Here is a 21263-nt window from a genome sequence, read left to right as displayed (position 1 = left end):
ACAACATAGTCAATTACATACTTTTATGTGTTAGGAGTGTTAACCAAAATTTCAGAAACAAAGGCCTGAATGAAAGAAAGAAGCATGTATTTGGGGTTTGTTACAACTGCAGCTGAGGGACACAGATTCGAGAAGCACGTGCATTGAGTTCCCCTGGACTACAAAATGGAGGAAGGTTATAAAGGCAAAAAACGGAAGGCCACAGATAGTTCCATAAATTGTTTGTCAAGAATTACAATTGGAGCAGTCAAGATGTAAGGGTGTTTGTAAACAAGCATTGGTTGGAATTGGAAATGGCTTTAGAATTGTAAGGGGAAATATTGAAACCACAAGGTTGTAGCTAGCAGATGTTTTAAAAACGTCTAGTATCTGTTATCAAACTGAACTTGGGTCTAATCACCTACTTTCCTCTTCTTTTTAATTTTTATTTTATATTGAAGTATAGTTATTTACAAAGTTATATTGGTTTCAGGTGTACAGCAAAGTGATTCAGTTATACGTATACATATATCAATTCTTTTTCAGACTTTTTTCAAATACAGGTTATTGCAAAATATTGAGTACAGTTCCCTGTTATATACAGTAGATCCTTGTTGGTTGTCTGTTTTATATATAGTAGTGTGTATGTGTTAATCCCAAACTCCTAATTTATCTCTCCCCACCATATTTATCCTCTGGTAACCATAAGTTTGTTTTCCATGTCTGTGAGTCTGTTTCTGTTTTGTAAATAAGCTGATTTGAATCATTTTTTTAGATTCCACAAATATCATATTATATTTGTCTTTCTCTGACTTACTTCATTTAGGATGATAATCTCTAGGTCCATCGATGTTGCTGCAAGTAGCATTACTTCATTCTTTTTTTTCTATCTGAATAATATTTCATTGTGTATATATACCACATCTCCTTTACCCATTAATCTGTTGATAGGCATTTAGGTTGCGTCCATGTCTTGACTATTGTAAATAGTGCTGCAATGAATATTGTGGTGTGTGTATCATTTCCAATGATTATTTTCTCCGGATTTATGTCCAGGAATGGGATTGCTGGATCATATGGTAGCTCTAGTTTTAGTTTTTTGTGGAACCTCCACACTCTTCTCCATAGTGGCTGTGAGCCATATTATATTCCTACCAACAGTGTAGGAGGGTTCCTTTTCCTCCAGCACCCTCCAAATCATATGGAGGCCTCTTGAATAAATCAACGTTTCTCCTGTTGGAGTTTTCATGGGAAAATGAATCTACCCGGATTATCTAAAATGGTTCCTTCCGTGACCTTTATCAAGTCACTGGGATGATGAGGTTATGGGAATGCACCCCTGGAATTTCCCCCAGCTCTATATAGAGACATTTCAGCTCAGACACATTTTGAGAGCCAGTCCCTGACTTGAGGAGACTGAAGGCAAGAGGGTTCGAAGGGGTAAGTGACAAGAGGGAATGTCTAAAGAGAGTCCTTAGAAATCAGGACAGATGGAGGTGGGCTTCAGAAAGCTGGGCTTCAGAAAGCTTTGGCTTCCTATTCACCTTGCATTAGCTCAGAGACCTTGTGAAAGCAATGGATCTCCCTCAAACCCCACATTAACTATGGTTGATTGTTGAACTCTTCTGTGAGATGAGAAGAATGTTTCCACACATGTTGGTGTGGTGTGGTGTGTTGTGGATCATTTTTTCAGCAAGTTTCTGAACCGCGGCCCCATAGACATTTTTGACCAGATACTTTTTTGTTTTACTATAAAGGTGGATGTCAGAAGAATAACAGAATGGATTATAGTTCCTGGTATCAAATATTGAAACAGTGGGGGAGTGGTGTCCAATACTGGGATGAGGGATGTAGGAGAGATGGAAGGGTGGAATAAAGTGAAAGACATCAGGTTCATTCTTTTTGTTTGTTTGTTTTTGTCCCCAGCCTTCTGAACAGTGACTCTATTGCAGAGGAAAAGCAGAGGAAATCCCTTTCCATAGGGGTCAACTGGCCACCAGCTTCTAGAAGCGTTTGCTCAGAGTCCTATTGGAAAATTCCTCCATCAATATGGCTGAGGACCAGACATTTTTCCAGGGTCATGGAAAACTCCCCCAAAGCCCTAGTTCAGAGTCACCAGTGTCTCTGCCATGCCAACATACACTTATGGAAAAGCCAGACTGTGACTGGGAGATGTGGCACGTTCGCTTCAGAACATTTAGAAGCTCAGAGGAATCCGACCCCCTCCAGGATCTGAGGAGACTCTGTGAGCTCTGCCATTAGTGGCTGATGCCAGATCTTCACACAAAGGAGCAGACGATGGACAAGCTAGTGCTGGATCAGTTTATGATCTGCATGCTGCTGGGGTGCCAGGTCTTAGTCAAGGAAAGTGGAGTGCAGAGTTGCAAAGACATGGAGGACATGCTAAGAAATAACCAGAAACCCAGGAAATGGGTGAGTTGGACCCTTATGATTGGAATGGGAAAGGGAGAGGTGGGATGGGATCTGCAAGCTGGGGATTGAACAGATAGGACCTGAGTGATTGACTCTAAATCAGTGATTCCCAAATGGGTGAGAGTTTGCATTGGGCATCGTTGAGAGATATTGATGTTTTAAACAAAAAAAACCGTATGCTTGTGTGGTATGATGTCATTGGATGCCTTGAGAGCTACTTTCCAGGTCTTATAGGAGACCGATCTCAATTTAGTTTTTCCCTCACAGACTACAGTTCGCATACAAGGAGATGAATATCTTGTGCAAAGCTTGGATATTGAGACGTTTGAAATTGAGCTCAGTGACACCAACGATGAGAAAGACCTACCCAGGGATCCCCAATCCCTCGTTAGTGAGATACTTCCAAAGAATGGCCAGCAGGTAAGCCAAGAGCTACAGAATCCAGCAAGAGCCAAAGAACTGTCAAGAGGGTGGGTAAGTGTGTGATGTGCTGATACCTAGAGAGAGTCTGGGAGGAGGTAAAAGAGGTTCAGATGGGCGTGACTGCTAGAGTAATTGGTAGATTTGATTAAGGGCAGAAATGGACCCATTGACTCCATGAATTCCCGTGGATGCATTCGGTTCCTAGACATTTTCAAGACAGTGTGAGAATGAAGACTCATCCACCTTTGTCCCTCGGCCATGAAAGCTTGTGGCCATAAGCGTGAGGAGAAAGAAATCCCGTCTTAATGGGATGGTGCTGGGTCAATTTGCCACGGGTGAATTCTTTGACAGCTGTTTCCCCATGGTCGTTTTCCTCAGAGGCACTTCTTATTTTGGAATATTGTCAATCCCTTGAGTTGAATGAGGAGTTCCCAATTGGAGTGGTTTTGCCTCTCAGAAGATATTAGAGAATGTCTGGAGACAGTTGATTTGTCCAAATGGGGATGGGGGTGGGGGATGCTATTGTTTTCTAGTGAGTAGAGACTAGGGGTTTGCTGCTCATTATCATACCATTCACAGGACAACTGTCATCATAAAGACAAATCTAGGTAATGTATCAAAATGCGCTGAAGTTGGGAGACCTGGACCTAGAGTCCTTTGCTCCAGAGTCAGGGGCAGAGAGAACTTGCGATGACTTGGAGAGACGTATGCGTAGCGAATTCACAGTGCCAACTGTGATGTCCGGACTGGATTGCAAGATGGGGTCAGTCAGTATAGATTAAGAACAGACTTGGGAATTAGGAGACAATTATCAATCGGGGTGTTAGGGTGGCCCAGAAGAAGTCAGGGTATATCCCCCAAAATGATATTTAGAAAGTTGGAGTCTTAGACTAGGATATGAGGGGGATGAGGGAAGAGGAGACAGAGCTTTCTGTGGGCTAAGATGGATGGGTTATTGACTCTGCTTGGTTACCCCTTGACAGGACCAGAAAGGTCTCCTGCCAGAGATCAATCCTGAAACAGGTGAACTAGAGGGTCTGACACCCAATGAAAACTTGGAGAAGGACCTGATGGAAGACACGGAAGAGACAAGAACCCATCAGTCTCAAGAGCTTGAACTTCCAAAGCGTCGTGGTGAGTATAAAAACTTGGAATCCAGAGGAGTTAGTGACTTGCTTCCAATGGTGGCACGGAGCTGGGTACCCAGCATTAACATTCCTTGTGGGGGGCAGGGGGTAGCTGGTTCTCTAATGCCAAACTTCTCCATCATCACCTTTCCAGGGTGTTTAATAATCTAGACTCTTAGGTATTTTAGTTGATGGGAAGTCCTCAGCCAACATCAGTGCTGGGTTCCAGTGAGGTTGGCACCACGGAAAATGCTCCTTGTTAAATGTTGTGTGCTGAATCTCTTCTTTCAGCACATTCTGGGAGGGTAGAGGGCGGCAAGAATCCCCAAGAAGGAACTGATATTTCAAATGTGAATGCTGAATGTTTTCCTCTTGTGTTCCAGAAGGAGAAGTTTCGACTAAGAGTGGATACAGAAGAGGCTCTCCAAGGGGTCTCAGACGTTTCAAAAGGAAACTGGCCAACATTCCCAGTTCCCATGAAGTGCATCAAGAAGGAGCCACAAGGACTTCCCTGGTGGCGCAGTGGTTAAGAATCTGCCTGCCTGTGCAGTGGACACGGGTTCGAGCCCTGGTCCGGGAAGATCCCACATGCTGCAGAGCAACAAAGCCCGTGCACCACACCTACTGAGCCTGAGCTCTAGAGCCTGTGAGCCACAACTACAGAGCCCGTGTGCCGCAACTACTGAAGCCCATGCCCCTAGAGCCCGTGCTCCTCAACAACAGAAGCCACCACAATGAGAAGCCCACGCACCTCAACGAAGAGCAGCCCCCACGTGCCACAACTAGAGAAAGCCCGTGCACAGCAACGAAGACCCAACGCAGCCAAAAATAAATAAATAAATAGATTTATTTAAAAAAAGAAGGAGCCACATCTTTGTACAAAGGACAGTTCTCAGGACAATTTGAGTCCCATTCTGTTGTTTCACCTAGCACAGTGGGACCAACCAGTCTTCTTGAGGGAAAAGAAGCCCAGGGATAGGCACCCTATTAATGTAGGGTATGCAAGAAGAGATTTCCTTATCAATTTCAGGTTACCCTTCACCAGAGGACACACACAGGAGAGAGACCCTTTCAATGCAATATCTGTGCTGAAGGGTCCATGCAGTCTTCCGACCTGTAAACTCACGAGTGGATCCACACAGGCGAGAAGCCATACTGCTGTGATCTCTGCCCCAAGAAGTTAACCCACAACTCCACGTTGCATGCTCACAAGAGGACCCACACCAAGGAGAAGCCTTTCCGATATGAGCACTGTGACAAAGCCTTCAGCCACAGAGGGAACCTCAGCGTTCACCGATGCACCCACTCTGGGCTCAAACCGTACGTGTGCCCCGAGTGTCACAGCGCCCTCCGTCAGCTGGGAAGTTTCAAACGCCACCAGAAAACACATTCAAAATGACTCACCCAGGGACTTCCCTGTGGCTCAGTGGTTAAGAATCCGCCTGCCAATGCAGAGGACACGTGTTCGAGCCCTGGTCCGGGAAGATCCCACATGCCGCGGAGCAACTAAGCCCGTGCGCCACAAGTACTGAGCCTGCGCTCTAGAGCCCGCGAGCCACAAGTACTGAGGCCCCGCGTCACAACTACTGAAGCCCGAACGCCTAGAGCCCATGCTCCACAACAAGAGAAGCCACTACAATGAGAAGCCCACACACTGCAACGAAGAGTAACCCCCACTCGCCACAACTAGAGAAAGCCCAAGCGCAGCAACGAAGACCCAACACAGCCAAAAATAAATAAATAAAATAAATTTTAAAAAAATGACTCACCCAGGACTCTGCCCTCAGGTCCAAGTCCCTTCTGCTCCAAGAAGGAAATTCAGGATGATTTGTCACCTCTGAGATACAAAGGATGGATGACATGTGAAGAACTTAGGAGGATACTGGAACCCAGTTGGGTTCCATCCACATGAATTAGGAGGATCTTTGAGTGATGACTTATTTTCCCTTTGGCTTTTGTTTTCTTCTTTATATAGCCTATTTTCTTATAAGTTTTTGCTTTGTGTTGTTCTTTTTCTTCCAATGAATGCATGTCTCATTGGCTTTTAGTACTTCAGCATGAAACTGAGGCTACTGCTGATTGTCTTCATGTTAGGCATGATTTGTAAAATAGGATGTTCCAGGTAGGGCGGCCAGATTAAACATAGGATAATCAATGGAATTTAAATTTCAAATAAACAAATACATTTCTGTCAAAGAGTGTTTGCGTATTTCCTTCTCCAAGATTTTCTACATGGAGTAGATAATAGCTGTGTTTTTGTCTATGTGGCCTTTATTTCGTTGAGATTTGTACCCTCTATACTTGTTCGCGTATTGCTTCCTTAGTTATTTAGAAAAAGGAAGGTTCCCTAAATTGATAGGTGTCATTATTTTTCCCTACTGGTGTACAACCTCTGGTTTTCTAAATGCCTACTCCGAAATAGGTTCTTCTCACACTTTAGTTCATCAGCTGATTTTAGACAAAAAGTCTTTTAAGACTTATTTCATGAAAAAAAGAAAAATAGATTAGGTAACCCAATTCGATTACAACTACCAGATCTCAATTCTCTGACTCCCTCAAACTCTCCAGGCAATGAGAAAAAATTCCCTAGATCAGGAAAACCAATCTGTTTCCTCCCAAAATGCAACCCATAAAGTCTAAAATAGATAAAATACAATAAAGAAAATCTACCACCAAACCAATGTGGAGGCCTCTTTAATAAATCATGGTTTCTCCTATTGGAGTTTCCATGGGAAACTGAATCTATTCGGATTCTCTAAAATAGTTCCTTCCATGACATTTATCCAATCACTGTGCTGATTGGGTAACAGGAAGTGACCCCTAGAGTTTTCCCTAGCTCTGTAAATAGAGACATTTCAGCCTCAGAGACACTTTGAGAGCCAATCCTCGACGTTTTATTTTTAACTTATTTTATATTGGGGTACAGTTCATTAACAATATTGTGTTAGTTTCAGGTGTACAGCAAAGTGATTCAGTATACATATACGTGTATCTACTCTTTTTCAAATTCGTTTCCCAATTAGCTGTTACAGAATTTGGAGCAGAGTTCCCTGTGCTATACAGTAAGTCCTTGTTGGTTATCCATTTTAAGTATACCAATGTGTACATGTCAGTCCCAAACTCCCTATCTGTCCCCGCTGCCTGCCCTTCCCTCTGGTAACCATAAGTTCGTTCTCTAAGTCTGTGAGTCTATTTCTGCTTGGGAATAAGTTCATTTGTATCATTTCTTATATTTTGCATATAAGTGATATCATACGATATTTGTCTTTGTCTGACTTACTTCACTCAGTATGACAATTTCTAGCTCCATCCATGTTGCTGCAAATGACATTATTTCATTCTTTTTTTTTTTTTTTTTTTTTTTTTTTTTGTGGTACGTGGGCCTCTCACTGTTGTGGCCTCTCCCGTTGCGGAGCACAGGCTCCAGACGTGCAGGCTCAGCGGCCATGGCTCACGGGCCCAGCTGCTCTGCGGCATGTGGGATCTTTCCGGATTGGGGCACAAACCCGCGTCCCCTGCATTGGCAGGCAGACTCTCAACCACTGCGCCACCAGGGAAGCCCTATTTCATTCTTTTTAATGGCTAAGTAATATTCCATTGTATATATGTAACACATCCACACCTTCTTTATCCATTCTTCTGTCAATGGACATTTAGGCTGCTTCCATGTCTTGGCTATTGTAAAGAGCACTGCAATGAACATTTGGGTGCATATATCCCTTTGGACCATGTTTTTCTCCAGATATATATCCAGGAGTGGGATCGCAGGATCACATGGTAGCTCTATTTTTAGTTTCTTAAGGAACCTCCATACTGTTCTTCATAGTGGCTGCACCAATTTACATTCCCACCAACAGTGTAGGAGGGTTTCCTCTCTCCACATCCTCTCCTGCATTTATTGTTTGTGGATTTTTTTTTTTTTTTTTTTTTTTTGGTGGTACGTGGGCCTCTCACTGTCGTGACCTCTCCTGTTGCGAAGCACAGGCTCTGGACACACAGGCTCAGCGGCCATGGCTCACGGGCCCAGCCGCTCCGCGGCATGTGGGATCTTCCCGGACCGGGGCACGAACCTGTGTCCCCTGCATCGGCAGGTGGACTCTCAACCACTGCGCCACCAGGGAAGCCCATTTGTGGATTTTTTGATGATAGCCATTCCAACTGGTGTGAGGTGATATCTCATTGTAGTTTTGATTTGCACTTCTCTAAGAATTAGTGATGTTGAACATCTTTTCATGTGCCTCTTGGCCATCTGTATGTCTACTTTGGAGAAATGTCTGTTTAGGTCTTCTGCCCATGTTTTAATTGGGTTGTCTATTTTGATGATATTAAGCTGCATGAGCTGTTTGTAAATTTTGGAGACTAATCCCTTGTCGGTCACATCATTTGAAAATATTTTCTGCCATCTGTGGGTTGTCTTTTCATTTTGTTTATGGTTTCCTTTGCTGTGCAAAAGTTTTTGAGTTTAATTAGGTCCCATTTGTTTATTTTTGTTTTTATTTCCATTACTCTGGGAGATGGATCAAAAAAGCTCTTGCTGCAATTTATATCAGAGAATGTTCTGCCTATGTTTTCCTCTAAGAGTTTGATAGTGTCTGGTCTCAGAATTAGGTCTTTAATCCATTTTGAGTTTATTTTTGTGTATGGTCTTAAAGAATGTTCTACTTTAATTTTTTTACATGTAACTGTCCAGTTTCTCCAGCACTATTTTTTTAAATTTTATTTTTGGCTGCATTGGTTCTTCATTGCTGTGTGGACTTTCTCTAGTTGTGGCGAGCAGGGGCTACTCTTCGTTGTGGTGCATGGGCTTCTCATTGCAGTGGCTTCTCTTGTGGAGCATGGGTCCTAGAGCAAGTGAGCTTTAGTAGTTGTGGCACACGGGCTATGTAGTTGTGGCTCGTGGTCTCTAGAGCACAGGCTCAGTAGTTTTGGTGCACAGGCTTGGTTGCTCTGCAGCATGTGGGATCTTCCAGGACCAGGGATTGAACCTGTGTCCCTTGCATTGGTAAGCGGATTCTTAACCACTGCACAACCAGGGAACTCCCCTAACACTATTTATTGAAGAGACTGTCTTTCCTCCATTGTATAGTCTTGCCTCGTTTGCCACAGATTAATTGACCATAGGTGCATGGGTTTGTCTCTGGGCTTTCTATCCTGTTCTATTGATCTATATTACTGTTTTTGGTGCCAGTACCATACTGTTTTGATGACTATAGCTTTGTAGTACAGTCCGAAGTCAGGGAGAATGATTCCTCCAACTTTGTTTTTCTTTCTCAAGGTTGCTTTGGCTATTCAGGGTCTTTTGTGTCTCCACACAAATTAAAAATTTTTTTTGTTCTAGTTCTGTAAAAAATGCCATTTTAAAATTTGATAGGTATTGCATGGAATCTGTAGATTGCCTTGGGTAGTATAGTCATTTTGACAATGTTGATTCTTCCAATCCAAAACATGGTATATCTTTCCATCTGTTTGTGTCATCATCAATTTCTTTCATCAGCATCTTATAGTTTTCAGAGTACAGGTCTTTTATCTCCTTAGGTAGGTTTATTCCTAGTTATTTTATTCTTTTTGACGCAATGGTAAATGGAATTATTTCTTGAATTTCTCTTTCTGATCTTTCATTGTTAGTGTATAAAAATGCAACAGATTTCTGTGTATTAATTTTGTAACCCGCAACTTTACCAAATTCATTGATGAGCTCGAGTAGTTTTCTGGTAGTGTCTTTAGGATTTTCTATGTATAGTATCATGTCATCTGGAAACAGTGAGAGTTTAACTTCTTTTCCCATTTGGATTCCTTTTATTTCTTTTTCTTCTCTGATTGCCATAGCTAGGACTTCCAAAACTATGTTGAATAAAAGTAGCAAGTCACTTGTCTTATTTTGTTCCCAATCTTAGAGGAAATGCTTTTAGCTTTTCACCATTGAGTAGGATGTTAGCTGTAGGTTTTTATGGCCTTTTTTAAGTTGAGGTATGTTCCCTCTATGCTATCAGCTATCTTCTTGCTTGTCAAAGACATGTTGACTGAAGTTTTGGAAGATGTTTCGTGATCTTCAATATGCAAGAAAAGACAGGGCATAAGGGAGAGTTGGAGAGGGATATCTTTCTGGCCTTGATAATCATTGATTGCTTTCTGACCTAGCAAGTAAAATTTATTGAGATATTTATTATTCTCTGAGATATTTTCCATTTCTTTTAAAATCTGAAACCTGTCTGTAAAGGAGAGCAAATAATCACATGCCATTTTCTGCCAAGATAGCAGGTGACCTTCTAACTGTTGAAGCCTGTGTGCAAAGGGGGCATCTTACCATGGAAAAAAAGGTTTGGCATTCCATGGTCTCATCTCCTTTATGGAAACTGATTTAGCAGTTCACCTGAAATTGCAGCAAAAGTGAATGCACAGGGAGTTGAAATTATCTCTGAAAATTACTTACGAAATGGATATTACAAAAAGTTAATAATAATAATTATGTAGCTATGCAACAAAATTGACAAAAATTGTAGAGAAACGTATGTTACAGCCGAAAGAAAGTTAAGATCTCAGTGAAGTTGGAGTGAGAGACAGAGACGTCTGAAAGTCATAGAATGAAATTGCACCTGTGGCTGTGCTAGAACCTTGACCACACTCAGGGTTTTATCTCCAAACAGTGCTTCCTTTTCACATTTGAAAACGCTGGACTCTAACAACTTGGAGAGATAGGGTCGAGATGACATTTTGAAGAACTTACTGGAAATGTAAAAAATAAATAGGAGAACCATAATGTCATGTGTATTAACTGCTCTAACACGTGTTCAATAAAGCTCTACTCAGTTTCAGGAACAGTGGTAGGTTCATGAGACACATCTGCAATAGGGTGGCCAGTTCTGTCTATACAGGGTATTTCCTGTATTTAATGATTTTCGTTCCAGTTCCTATACTAATTTGTTAGGATGCCTTAAGTCTCTTGTAGTCCACTTTTTGTAATGGTTTGCAAAAAGTTGACACAGTGCAATTGTTTGATCAATATTGGAAATGATGGGCAGTCAACTATAAAACAGCATGTAATAACAGTTAAGCATGAGAGATATAAATATTCCACTACTAGCAAAGAAGACGATAAAATAAGATTGTTATTAAGAAGAATGTGGGTGGAAAAGATTTTTAAAAATCACAGAAGAAGTTGTAGTGGTCTTCCACACTGGACAGCATCATCTGTCCTCCAGCTCACAATGCTACTTATAGCCTGTGTCTCCATGAGGAATGTTCAGTGGACAACGGAATCAAATAAATTGGATGAGACTACCCTGGAAACTATGAAACAAACTAAATGGAATATAGAGGGTAATTACAAGGAATTTTATAAACAAATACTACAAAACAAGGAAAAGTTAAGAAGAAGCAAATTACCAGGTAAGTATACTTAAAGAGGTATGAAACTTAGTTATAATTTCCTTCAGAAACACAACAAATGATTTTTATATAAGTATGTCCTATGCAACATTTCCTTATTTTAGTGTATATGTGCATAGGGAGTTAGACATTTTCAAAATTTACTGAGCCAGATACTGTTTACTAAATCTAGCAAGGCTACTTTTCCACGTTATATTACCTAATAACCCTCTCAAGTAATTTCTGCTACTCATCCCCTCAATGGTAAATTCTGCATGTTGGGAGGACTTTTTCTTTAAGGGAGAAAAATTCCACCAGAAGAATAATATTATAAACCTGAATTGGGATATGAGACAGCCAATTGGTCATTTTGGGCTCCTCATGCCACTTAGAAAGAAAGAGAAATGCTCTACTGCCCAGGTGATGATGATTACTCTTTTTTACTAGAGGAAACTGAGTTGCTGCTCTCAATGGAATCCTGGAGCACTATGTCCGAAATCTGGGGGATTCTCCAGGGAATGTGACGGTAAATCCATGTCCAAAAATACACCTGCAACAACACAATGAAGGCAGGATCCCTTGGAGAGTCGGACCATTCTGGTTTTGAATTTTTGGTTCACCCACCAAATTAAAAAGCAAACCAAAACAAAGAAACCTCTGCCTAGCTGAAGGTCTGGCAAAGACAAAGGTGTAGGGTGGGTGATGGACAATGAGTGAAAATTAAAATAAAGTTCAACATGTGACCAGTTAAGAAAACAAGAAATCTCACTACTTTTTTTAGGTAGGAGAGATTGACTATACAAATTGGCAACGGGTACAGCAAATATAAAATAGAACTCAAGACTGCTCTCGGGAACCTAATAAGAGTTGCTGATTTTCAGCTTTTTACTTGCTGTTAGGATGGAGTGGTAACTTCCAGCTTCTTACACGCCAGGACAGAAAACGGAATTCCCTCTATCTGCTCTTATTTTCTTCATTTCTAGGGTCTTTGACTTATTTCTTAATAAGAATCTAAAACTCGTATGTCTAAAATTACACAAAAATAGGCACATTTAGATATCTTAAGTATCTTCTCTTAATGCCTCAAATCTCTAAATTTTGACTGTCATGAACTTCATGAAACAGAAAGACTTAAATTCAGATACAATTATCTTAAATTTTTCATTAAGTACATTGTGCACATTGGGACTTTAAAAATACAACCAGACAGTGGCCTCTGTGATTGTTTCCTAGCTCTCACTCTAAAACTATTCTCTTTTGATTTCCTGGTCTATAATGCCTGCTGACCTTTGTAAATTTTCATTTTCTCAAGAGCCACCTGGTTTGAGGATTACATGATAAAAAGATGACAAGGAATTGTACCAGCAGACTGCCTTTTGTCTTGACGGCAACTCTTCACTGGGTCTCCAGCCTACTGGCCTACCCTGCAAATTTTAGACTGCTGGCTATCACAATCACATCAGCTAATTCCTTTAAAGATCTCTCTCTCCTTTCTCTGTCTCTACACAAAATGCACGCGCTCACACACATACACAGATGGTTCTATTTCACTGGAGATCCAAATATATCACAGAACTGAACATTTAAAATAATGAGATGATAGTTTATGTTAAGTGAATTTTACCACAAAAAATGATTTTTAAAATTCCCTAAGAACCTTTATGATACAAAGATATAGCTTAAAGACACGACTAGAAAAAAGAAGCCAAATAAGAGAAAAATCTAGAACGTGTCAGTGGAAGCTTGTGTACGACGCAGATGGTTCAAAATTCTTTCTTTTATAATGAATTCATATGAAACTGAATTTCAGTTTAAATTACTTAGTTTCAACTTCACTTCCCACTTTAAACAACTTTTTCTCATTGTGAGAAAAAAAACCACGTTTCTTACAAACAATGCAGCTCTAATACATAACAAAGCCTTCCTTATTTTTATTTAGTGTCATTCCTTTGCACACACATGAATAATACTAAAAATATATTCATGCACTCAGTGAAAACAGTCATAACAAGGAAACCTGTAGGATTCCCTTTATATGAAATTCTAGAAAATGGAAACTACAATGTCTACCTGGAGATGGCAACTTGGGTAGGCTTGGGAGAGAGAATACAAAGTGGCTAATGGAAACTCCATTAAGTAATGGACATGTTCATTACTGTGACTTATTTTTGTTGTTGTTGCGGTACGCGGACCTCTCACTGTTGTGGCCTCTTTCGTTGCAGAGCACAGGCTCCAGACGCGCAGGCTCAGAGGCCATGGCTCACGGGCCTAGCCGCTCTGCGGCATGTGGGATCTTCCCGGACCAGGGCACGAACCCGTGTCCCCTGCATCGGCAGGCGGACTCTCAACCACTGCGCCACCAGGGAAGCCCTCATGACTTTGGTGCTAGTCCCATTGTGCAGATGTGAAAATACATTTTACAATTTTAATATGAAATTGAGTATGTCAGTACCTCAATAAAGCTGTTAATAAATATTCCATATAAAATCTGGATCTCCTCTTTCTCTAAATAGCATCATATCAGGCAAATCTGTATTGACCATCAGAACCCTTCCCCATGACTTAGGTCAATTCTGATTCCTTCTCAAAACAGAAGAAAATGCTGACAAGTGCTTCAACATGGGGAAATTATGCTAAGCTAAATAAGCCAGTTGCAAAGAGGTGAAAACTGTATGATTATACTTGTATAAAGCATCCAGAGTAATCAAATTAATCGACTGAGTGTAAAAAAGAGGTTGCCAGGTGAGGCAGGGAAGGAGTAGAAAGAGACGTTGTTTAAGAGGCATAGAGTTTCATTTCTGCAAGATGAAAAAAATTCTGGAGATTAGATGTGAATTTTTAAACACACTACACCCAACAATTTAAAAGGTAGAGGGTAAACTTTGTTACATATATTTTACCACAATCAAAGAAAAAAAATAGTTCTCAGGGACAGATTAGAGCAGACATTTTGCTAAAGTCTTTCCACATTTGCAATACTCTCTCTGGTGTGAACTTTTTGGTGCTGAATGAGGTGGGAGTTTTGGCTGAACATATGCCCATATTTGCTGCACTTAGACCTTTCTCCACTGTGAAATAGATGTTTAATGGAGTTGGAGTTTCACCTGAAGACTTCCATTCACTGTACTTAGAAGGCCTTCGTCTGGTGTGAACTCGATGTCTAACGAGTGGGGAGCTGTACCAAAACAACTTTCCATGCTCACTGTACTCAGAAGGCCCACTCCAACATAACTCATGAGGTACTTCTCCAGTGTTAGGAGTAGTACATAATTTACCATAACCTCTGCACTTGTAAGGTCTTTTGTTTTTTAATTGAAGTATAGTTGATTTACAATGTTTCAGGTGTACAGCAAAGTCATTTAGTTTATATATATATTATATATATATAATTCTTTTCCAAATTCTTTTCCATTATAAGTTATTACAAGATACTGAATATAATTCCCTGTACTATACAGTAGGCCCTTTCATAAGGCCTTTACCACTGTGAATTCTCTGCTTCATGAGGTTGGAGTTGTATCTAATGAATTCCCCACATTCACAGCACTCATATTGTCTTCAGTGTGGATTTTCTGGTGATGAACAAGGTGGGACTTCCTAATGAAGGCTTTCTGACATCTACTGCACTCATAAGGCCTTTCTCCAGTATGGATTTTCTGATGCTCAACAAGTATATGCTTGTGGCTAAAGGCTTTCCCACACTCTCTGCACTCATAAGGCCTCTCGCCTGTGTGATTTCTCCAATGTTTAATGAGGTTGGAGTTATAGCGAAAGAATTTCCCACATTCGCTGCACTCGAAAGGCCTCTCTCCACTGTGAACTCTCTTATGTCTAATGAGTCTGCAGTGGTACCTAAACGCCTTCCCACATTCACTGCACTCGTAAGGCCTTTCTCCAGTGTGATTTTGCCAATGTTTAATGAGTTTGGACTTGGACCTAAAGTATTCCCCACACAAGCTGCACTCATAAGGCCTTTCTACAGTATGAACTCTTTGATGTCTAATGAGGGTGGATGTGTACCTAAAGAATTTCCCACATTCAGTGCACTCATAAGGCCTTTCTCCAGTGTGAACTCTCTGGTGTTTAATGAGTGTGGAATTATACCTAAAATATTTCCCACATTCATTACACTTATAAGGCCTTTCTGAAGTATGAACTCTCTGATGTCTCATGAATGTGGAGCTGTACCTGAAAAATTTCCCACATTCGCTGCACTTATAAGGTCGTTCTCCACTGTGAACTCTCCCATGCCTTACCAGTCTATAGTTGTACCTAAAGAATTTTCCACATTCTCTGCACTCATAAGGCCTTTCTCCATTGTGTTTTCTCTGATGTTTCATGAAGTTGGCATTGTACTTGAAGAATTCCCCACATTTGCTGCACTCATAAGGGCTCAATCCAGTGTGAACTCTCTGATGACTAATGAGTGTGGAGTTGTACCTAAAGCATTTCCCACATTCACTGCACTGAAAAGGCCTTTCTCCAGTATGGATTCTCTGGTGCTGAACAAGGTGAAACTTTCTAATGAAGGCCATCCCACATTTGCTGCAGTCATAAGGCCTTACACCAGTGTGGATTTTCTGGTGCTCAACAAGGATCTGTTTTTGACGGAAGGCTTTCCCACACTGAGTGCACCTGTAATCACTCTGCCCACTATCAAAAGCTTCCCCACACTCAGTGTCCCTGTGTGGCTTCCCCACATTGTGAGGGGTCGGCTGCTTCAGAAGGCCTATGCTGCCTGGGAAGTCCTTTCTGTCTCTGCTGCATGTCAAGGTCCTCTCTGCCGAGTGAATGTTGCTATTGGTAAGAAATGAAGGCTGCCCCTCATCCCTTCTGGAAAGTTTGTCTCTAATCTGCTCCTTCTGGTGCTGGAAAAGGTTTGCCCCACAAATATACAGCCCTTCATCAGGGTACATTCCGTCATGCTCAGGTAGGTGCAAGTGGTCTTTGGACAGTGGGTCACACATCTCATAGGGCTGGGCCTTCTTGGTGGATGGATCTGGCTTTGGAGTCCCAACCTCTGACATCCCTACAGAAACACTTTGCTCAGAAGGTGCCTCCTCATCCTGTGCTCCATGCCAACAACCTGTAAGCAGAGAAATGCCGGTGAAGTGCATGATTATTTTGGTAGAAGGGGCAGCCCCATCAGAAATGACACACCGAAGACTAAAGCCAGAGAGAGGAAGGTCTGCTGTGCAGAGATGGGCCTGCATAGCTCCCATGATGAGAGAGCCCTGACAATAGGCAAGGACTGAAGGATGAGTTACTGTCTCAGTCCATTTCGGATGCAATGACAAAATACCACAGACTGGCTGGCTTATAAAACCAGAAAGTTATTTCTCACACTTCTGGAGACTTGAACCCACAGATCAGCCTGTACTCTCCTGGGTTGCAGACTTCTCATAGTGTCCTCACATGCTGGAAGGAGCTAGGAGGCTCTGTGGGGTCCCTTTCATAAAGGCACAAATCTCATTCATGAGGGCTCTTCCCGCATGACCTAATCACCCCAAAGGCCCCATCTCCTAATACTGTCACCTTAGGCATGGGGTTTTCAACATATGGAACATGGGGGAACACAAACATTCACACCAGAGCAGGGAGGAGAGGCAGGCCTCCAAGTCAACATGGCCATGGCTACTGGTGACAGGTGAGCACTGTGTCGAAGGTTGTGCCCAGATCTAGAAATACTTGATACAAAAGAAATGCTAAAGTTCAAGGACTATATAAGGATACGTGCAGACCTCACGATATCTTACATATAGGTCAAATGTTGAACATTGCAAAGGGAGCAATGAAACAGAACATGTGACAAGTGAGAGTCACAAAAGTGTGGTTGGAGTGTGACAGAAGAAATAAGAGTGGGGAAGAAATGAGGTGTGGCACTGATCCAAGCATCAATCAATAGTGAACACAGGACAGGTTCCGAGCTCTGACATCACACCCTTTCCCAGGACCTCACACCAAGCCCGGGTACTTCTGAGTGTCTCCTGCCATTGATGTAGTAGTGACCACGCTAGACTAGCAGGTACCCAGAGTCCTCCCCATTGCTGCAGGTGAGCATTGATGTGGCACCCGAAAGAGGTTAGTCTTACGTGAAAGACAGAAAAAGAAGGGGCCAGCACATGTAGACAGAGATCCAACACAGGGCTTTCGGCATTCTAAAATTATAAGAACTTCACAGGGGAGACTGTAGTAACAATCAGTGGTTCCCCAAATTAGTAATTAGGTTGGTGCTAAAATTCCTGGCACAGAAGGCCCTAAGAAATGTCAGCAAGAGGGAGGGGTAAGGCCTGGCACAACAAGAGTCCAAGCATCTAGACTGAGGACCCAACCAAGAACAGGCCAAGTCTGAAGGGGTCTCAGACAGAATCTAGATTTCTGACTCCTGAGCCCTATCTTGGAAGGACTCAGAGTAGAAGAGATGGGGCTTCTTGGGGAGAAAAATGACACTGTACACACAGTCCAGCCCCGGCACCAACAACACATATGCCAGGAAACCAGGAAAGGAAGCAGTACCCATGGTCTCAGTGTGGGGAGTACAGAGCTGCCCCCTGGGAAAAGGGAAAGAACAGAGCACAGCTCAGGGCACTGGCTGAGCTTGTGGACCTTACCTAGGGAGGTCACAAGTGCAAAGTTCTCCGTCATCACAGCATGGTACAAGTGTCTCTGAGCTTCATCAAGGAGGACCCACTCCTCCTGGGAGAAATACACAGCCACGTCCTCAAAGACCACACGGTTCTGCCAAAATTGGAAGAGTTTGGTTCATGGACAGCTTCTTGTTTTAACTATATTTTTGTGGATTCTGTATTTATCTATTTGCCATCCATTAATTACAGGGCTAAACTAATGGCCAAATTTGTTTACATCTCCCTTGCAATCCAGAGCCCATACTCTCAACCAACTCCTTAACTAACTCTCACGAACCAGGTCAGTATTTCCCCTGCCCTAAAGCAGCCCAGGGCCAGGTAACAGACAGTTAGGGACAGTTCCCATACCCCAGGTACACAGAATTATACAAACTAGTCACCCATAAACTTTTCATCCAATCCTCCCTGCATTTCCCTCAAAAGTCTAATAAAGGCGCTGACCTTTGGTGTCCCTTAGCTTGTGCTCACGCCTCCTGACCGAATCTGGTGCTTCTAGAGGTAGCCCTGTTACATAGTGTACCTCTTCCTCTTGGGAAATATAAGTAATAAAACTGTCTTTTAATGTCATTGGCCTCTCTGTATCACGACTCACTCGTCTCCACTAGTTAAAATCCTGTGGGTGCAATCACTGATGCACTTCCCTTTCCTTTTCCAGGACCTTCAGCCCTCCCCCTACACATCCATCCCTGCTCATCCATCCCTCCTCCCACACGTCCCACCATGGAATATATACCAGGTCCCAGTGGCACCAGTGCCTGCTCTCTCCTTATTACCATTGATCACTGTGTCCGGCACACAGCATAAAACACATGGGGGAGGGAGAAGAAAACCACCATATAAGGTGTGGACCTGCATGCAGGGCCCTACCCCTCCCCTGCCACACAGTTTCCCTGGGGTTCCCCAGGTGTTGACCCTCAGACACATTCAGACTCGTCCCTGTCCTCAGGCGCCCAGTGCCAGGGCCCAGGGCCAACCATTCACACTCCTCCTTACCTGCATCTCACTCGTTGGACTGCACCTTCCTCGTGACTCTGACCCTTCCACAGTGACAGTTCCACAGACAGCCCCAGCCCACACCATAGGCACTTCCTTCACCTCCTTACAGGGTACTCTGCACATGGAATCCAGGCAGTGAATGGAAATGCATCCAGCATTCATCTCAGCCCAGTCCTGCCCCTGAACACCAAAGTCCCCTGGGGCCAGGGCCTGCCCCAAGCCCTTCTTAGAAGGTCTCACCACCTGGCCCTGTTTTTTCCTTCCTCCCCAGCCACCCTTTTTATGTGAGACCTCATGTCCCCTTAGCCCTCTCCTTCTTCCGTGTTGCACAGACTGTCCCATAAGCAGTCAGCACGTTCTCCCCTCACATGAAGCCCAGGTACACCGACCTCCCCACCCACACTGTCACTGCACCCTAAGTCTAGCGACTCTCCTAGCTGATCCCATTTCCTCCCTCAACATCCATCTCATGTCCGCTCTGGCCTCAGAAGACTCTCACGCCTACATCCCGCTGTCATGCACAGACAAGGACACTCTGCTCCCTCATCTGTCTTCGTGATGCGCATCACCACCAGCCAGGTACCCAACCCACAGACTTAGTCCTGAGGCCCTTCACTCTCACTCCTTGTCCTCTAATGGCATCACCACCATAAACTAGAAATGATGCCGCCTAAATCTTACCTTCGGCTTCATCGTAGTCCACACAGCCACTCTGTTGTGGCTGTCTCATCCTGAATCCGTCCTCTGAACTCCAGCCCTCTGTGTAAAAGTGCCCACTCAACACCTCCCCTTGGGTGTCTCTGGAACATTTGTGACGTGGACAAAAACGGACTCTCATTCCACCTGAAAATTCCTCCTAAAGCTGACTTTGCCCATTTTAGTTGATGAGGCATCCATCCTTCCTAACAAGTCCAGAAACATGAAGTCATCCCCAATTCTTCCTATCAGCCCACTTCCTTGAGTCCCTCACCATTACATAAAATATGGACAGTACAATACTGTAAATCATCTATACTTCAATTAAAAATATACTGATACATTTAAAAAAATAAATAAAACACGGGCAGCTCTAGTTCAAAACACATCCAGAAAACAACCACTCCCTACTTCCATAGCCACCACTCGGATGTAGCCACCACCAACATTCACCTAGATGACTGCAGAAATTCCTCTCAGGTCTCCCTACCTTCACTCACACCGTTGTCTGTCTTTTATTCTACAGCCAGAGGGAATCTGTTAAAACATGAGTCATAGCACCTTCCTCCTCTGCTTCAAACCTTCCGTACCTCCCATCAACCTGAGATGAGAGAACCAGGACCTCAGGCTATCATTCAAGGCCTGATACCTGTGAACCCCTATCCCAGCTCCCCATTCCCACCAGATATAACAGAGACCTGCAGTTCTCTGAACATTCCACCTCAGTATCACCTGCAACTGTCTGAACATTCAGAATCCTGAATGTAGTCAGGACTCTCTGCCACATCTTACCCCATCAGTTGTCAGAAATGGAACTATTCTATATAACCTGGGACTAAATATAGGATCCTGGACCTGGTGAAAGCACAGGGTCTACAGAGACAAGAGACAAAAAAGGGATAGAAGTCCTGGGACACTACCATTCCCTGAGGGCATACAGATCAGGATGATAAAACTATCAGGGTGATAATTGGGATGGGTGAGAGGTGGGACCCCTCCATTCACCTGTACAGGGTCCATAAGCATTTCTGCCACTGCCATGGGACCCTGGGGGAAGGAAGCCATGTGAAATGGGTAACAGTGGCAGGATCCTACAGCAGAGCTGGACCACCACTTCTGCCCTACCCTGGTGTAATTAGATCTCAGCCTGAGAGTCTAAGCTCAGTTCCTCACAAAACAGTATTGTCTCTTACTAGCTGAGTGACACTGGAGAAGGGTTAAACCTCCCTGAGCCTCAGGGAAAAGAAAAAGTTTATGAAGATTAAGAATGCTTCCAACCTCACAGGGGTCATATTGTTATCTAACGTAAGGAGTACATACCATGTGTCAGCTATGACTGACCATAGGAACAACGGTTTTGTATATATTTTCAGTGCAACTGAAGTGATAGAGTTTTGAAAACTGGGGTCTTTATTTTTACTGCTTTTTTAAGATCTCAGAGGATGTCATATATAAAACTTGGCATTGTTAAGCAAATACCTAGAGGTAAATCAATGCCAAGCCAATTACAAAGTGTTTGCATAAATTTAACTGAGTGAACAGGCTCATTTCTAATTACCTATGTGTATGTATTTAGAGGAATATTGATTAATTAGTG

General features: G+C 42.9%; 1 protein-coding gene and 1 pseudogene across 2 annotated transcripts; one reads left to right on the top strand and one right to left on the bottom strand.

Moving 5' to 3' along the window:
- The first annotated feature begins 2028 nt into the window (after window positions 1-2028).
- LOC136140886 (zinc finger and SCAN domain-containing protein 5B-like) lies at window positions 2029-5361 on the top strand (annotated as a pseudogene).
- Window positions 5362-14619: 9258 nt separating this feature from the next.
- Window positions 14620-20707, bottom strand: LOC136141548 (zinc finger protein 548-like). 2 transcript variants are annotated; one of them, XM_065899747.1, is made up of 4 exons: window positions 20672-20707; window positions 17939-18065; window positions 15888-16413; window positions 14828-15719 (listed from the first exon to the last, which is right to left on the bottom strand). In XM_065899747.1, exons 1-4 carry the CDS (start codon window positions 20705-20707, stop codon window positions 14828-14830), a joined length of 1581 nt encoding a protein of 526 aa, XP_065755819.1. The 2 variants fall into 2 exon arrangements, with proteins under 2 accessions (XP_065755818.1, XP_065755819.1); XM_065899746.1 differs by having other exon boundaries at window positions 14620-16413.
- Between the last annotated feature and the right edge of the window lie 556 nt (window positions 20708-21263).

The sequence above is a fragment of the Phocoena phocoena genome, chromosome 20 (genome assembly GCF_963924675.1).
Source record: "Phocoena phocoena chromosome 20, mPhoPho1.1, whole genome shotgun sequence".
Lineage (NCBI taxonomy): Eukaryota > Metazoa > Chordata > Mammalia > Artiodactyla > Phocoenidae > Phocoena > Phocoena phocoena.
This window is presented reverse-complemented; position numbering and strand designations above follow the sequence as displayed.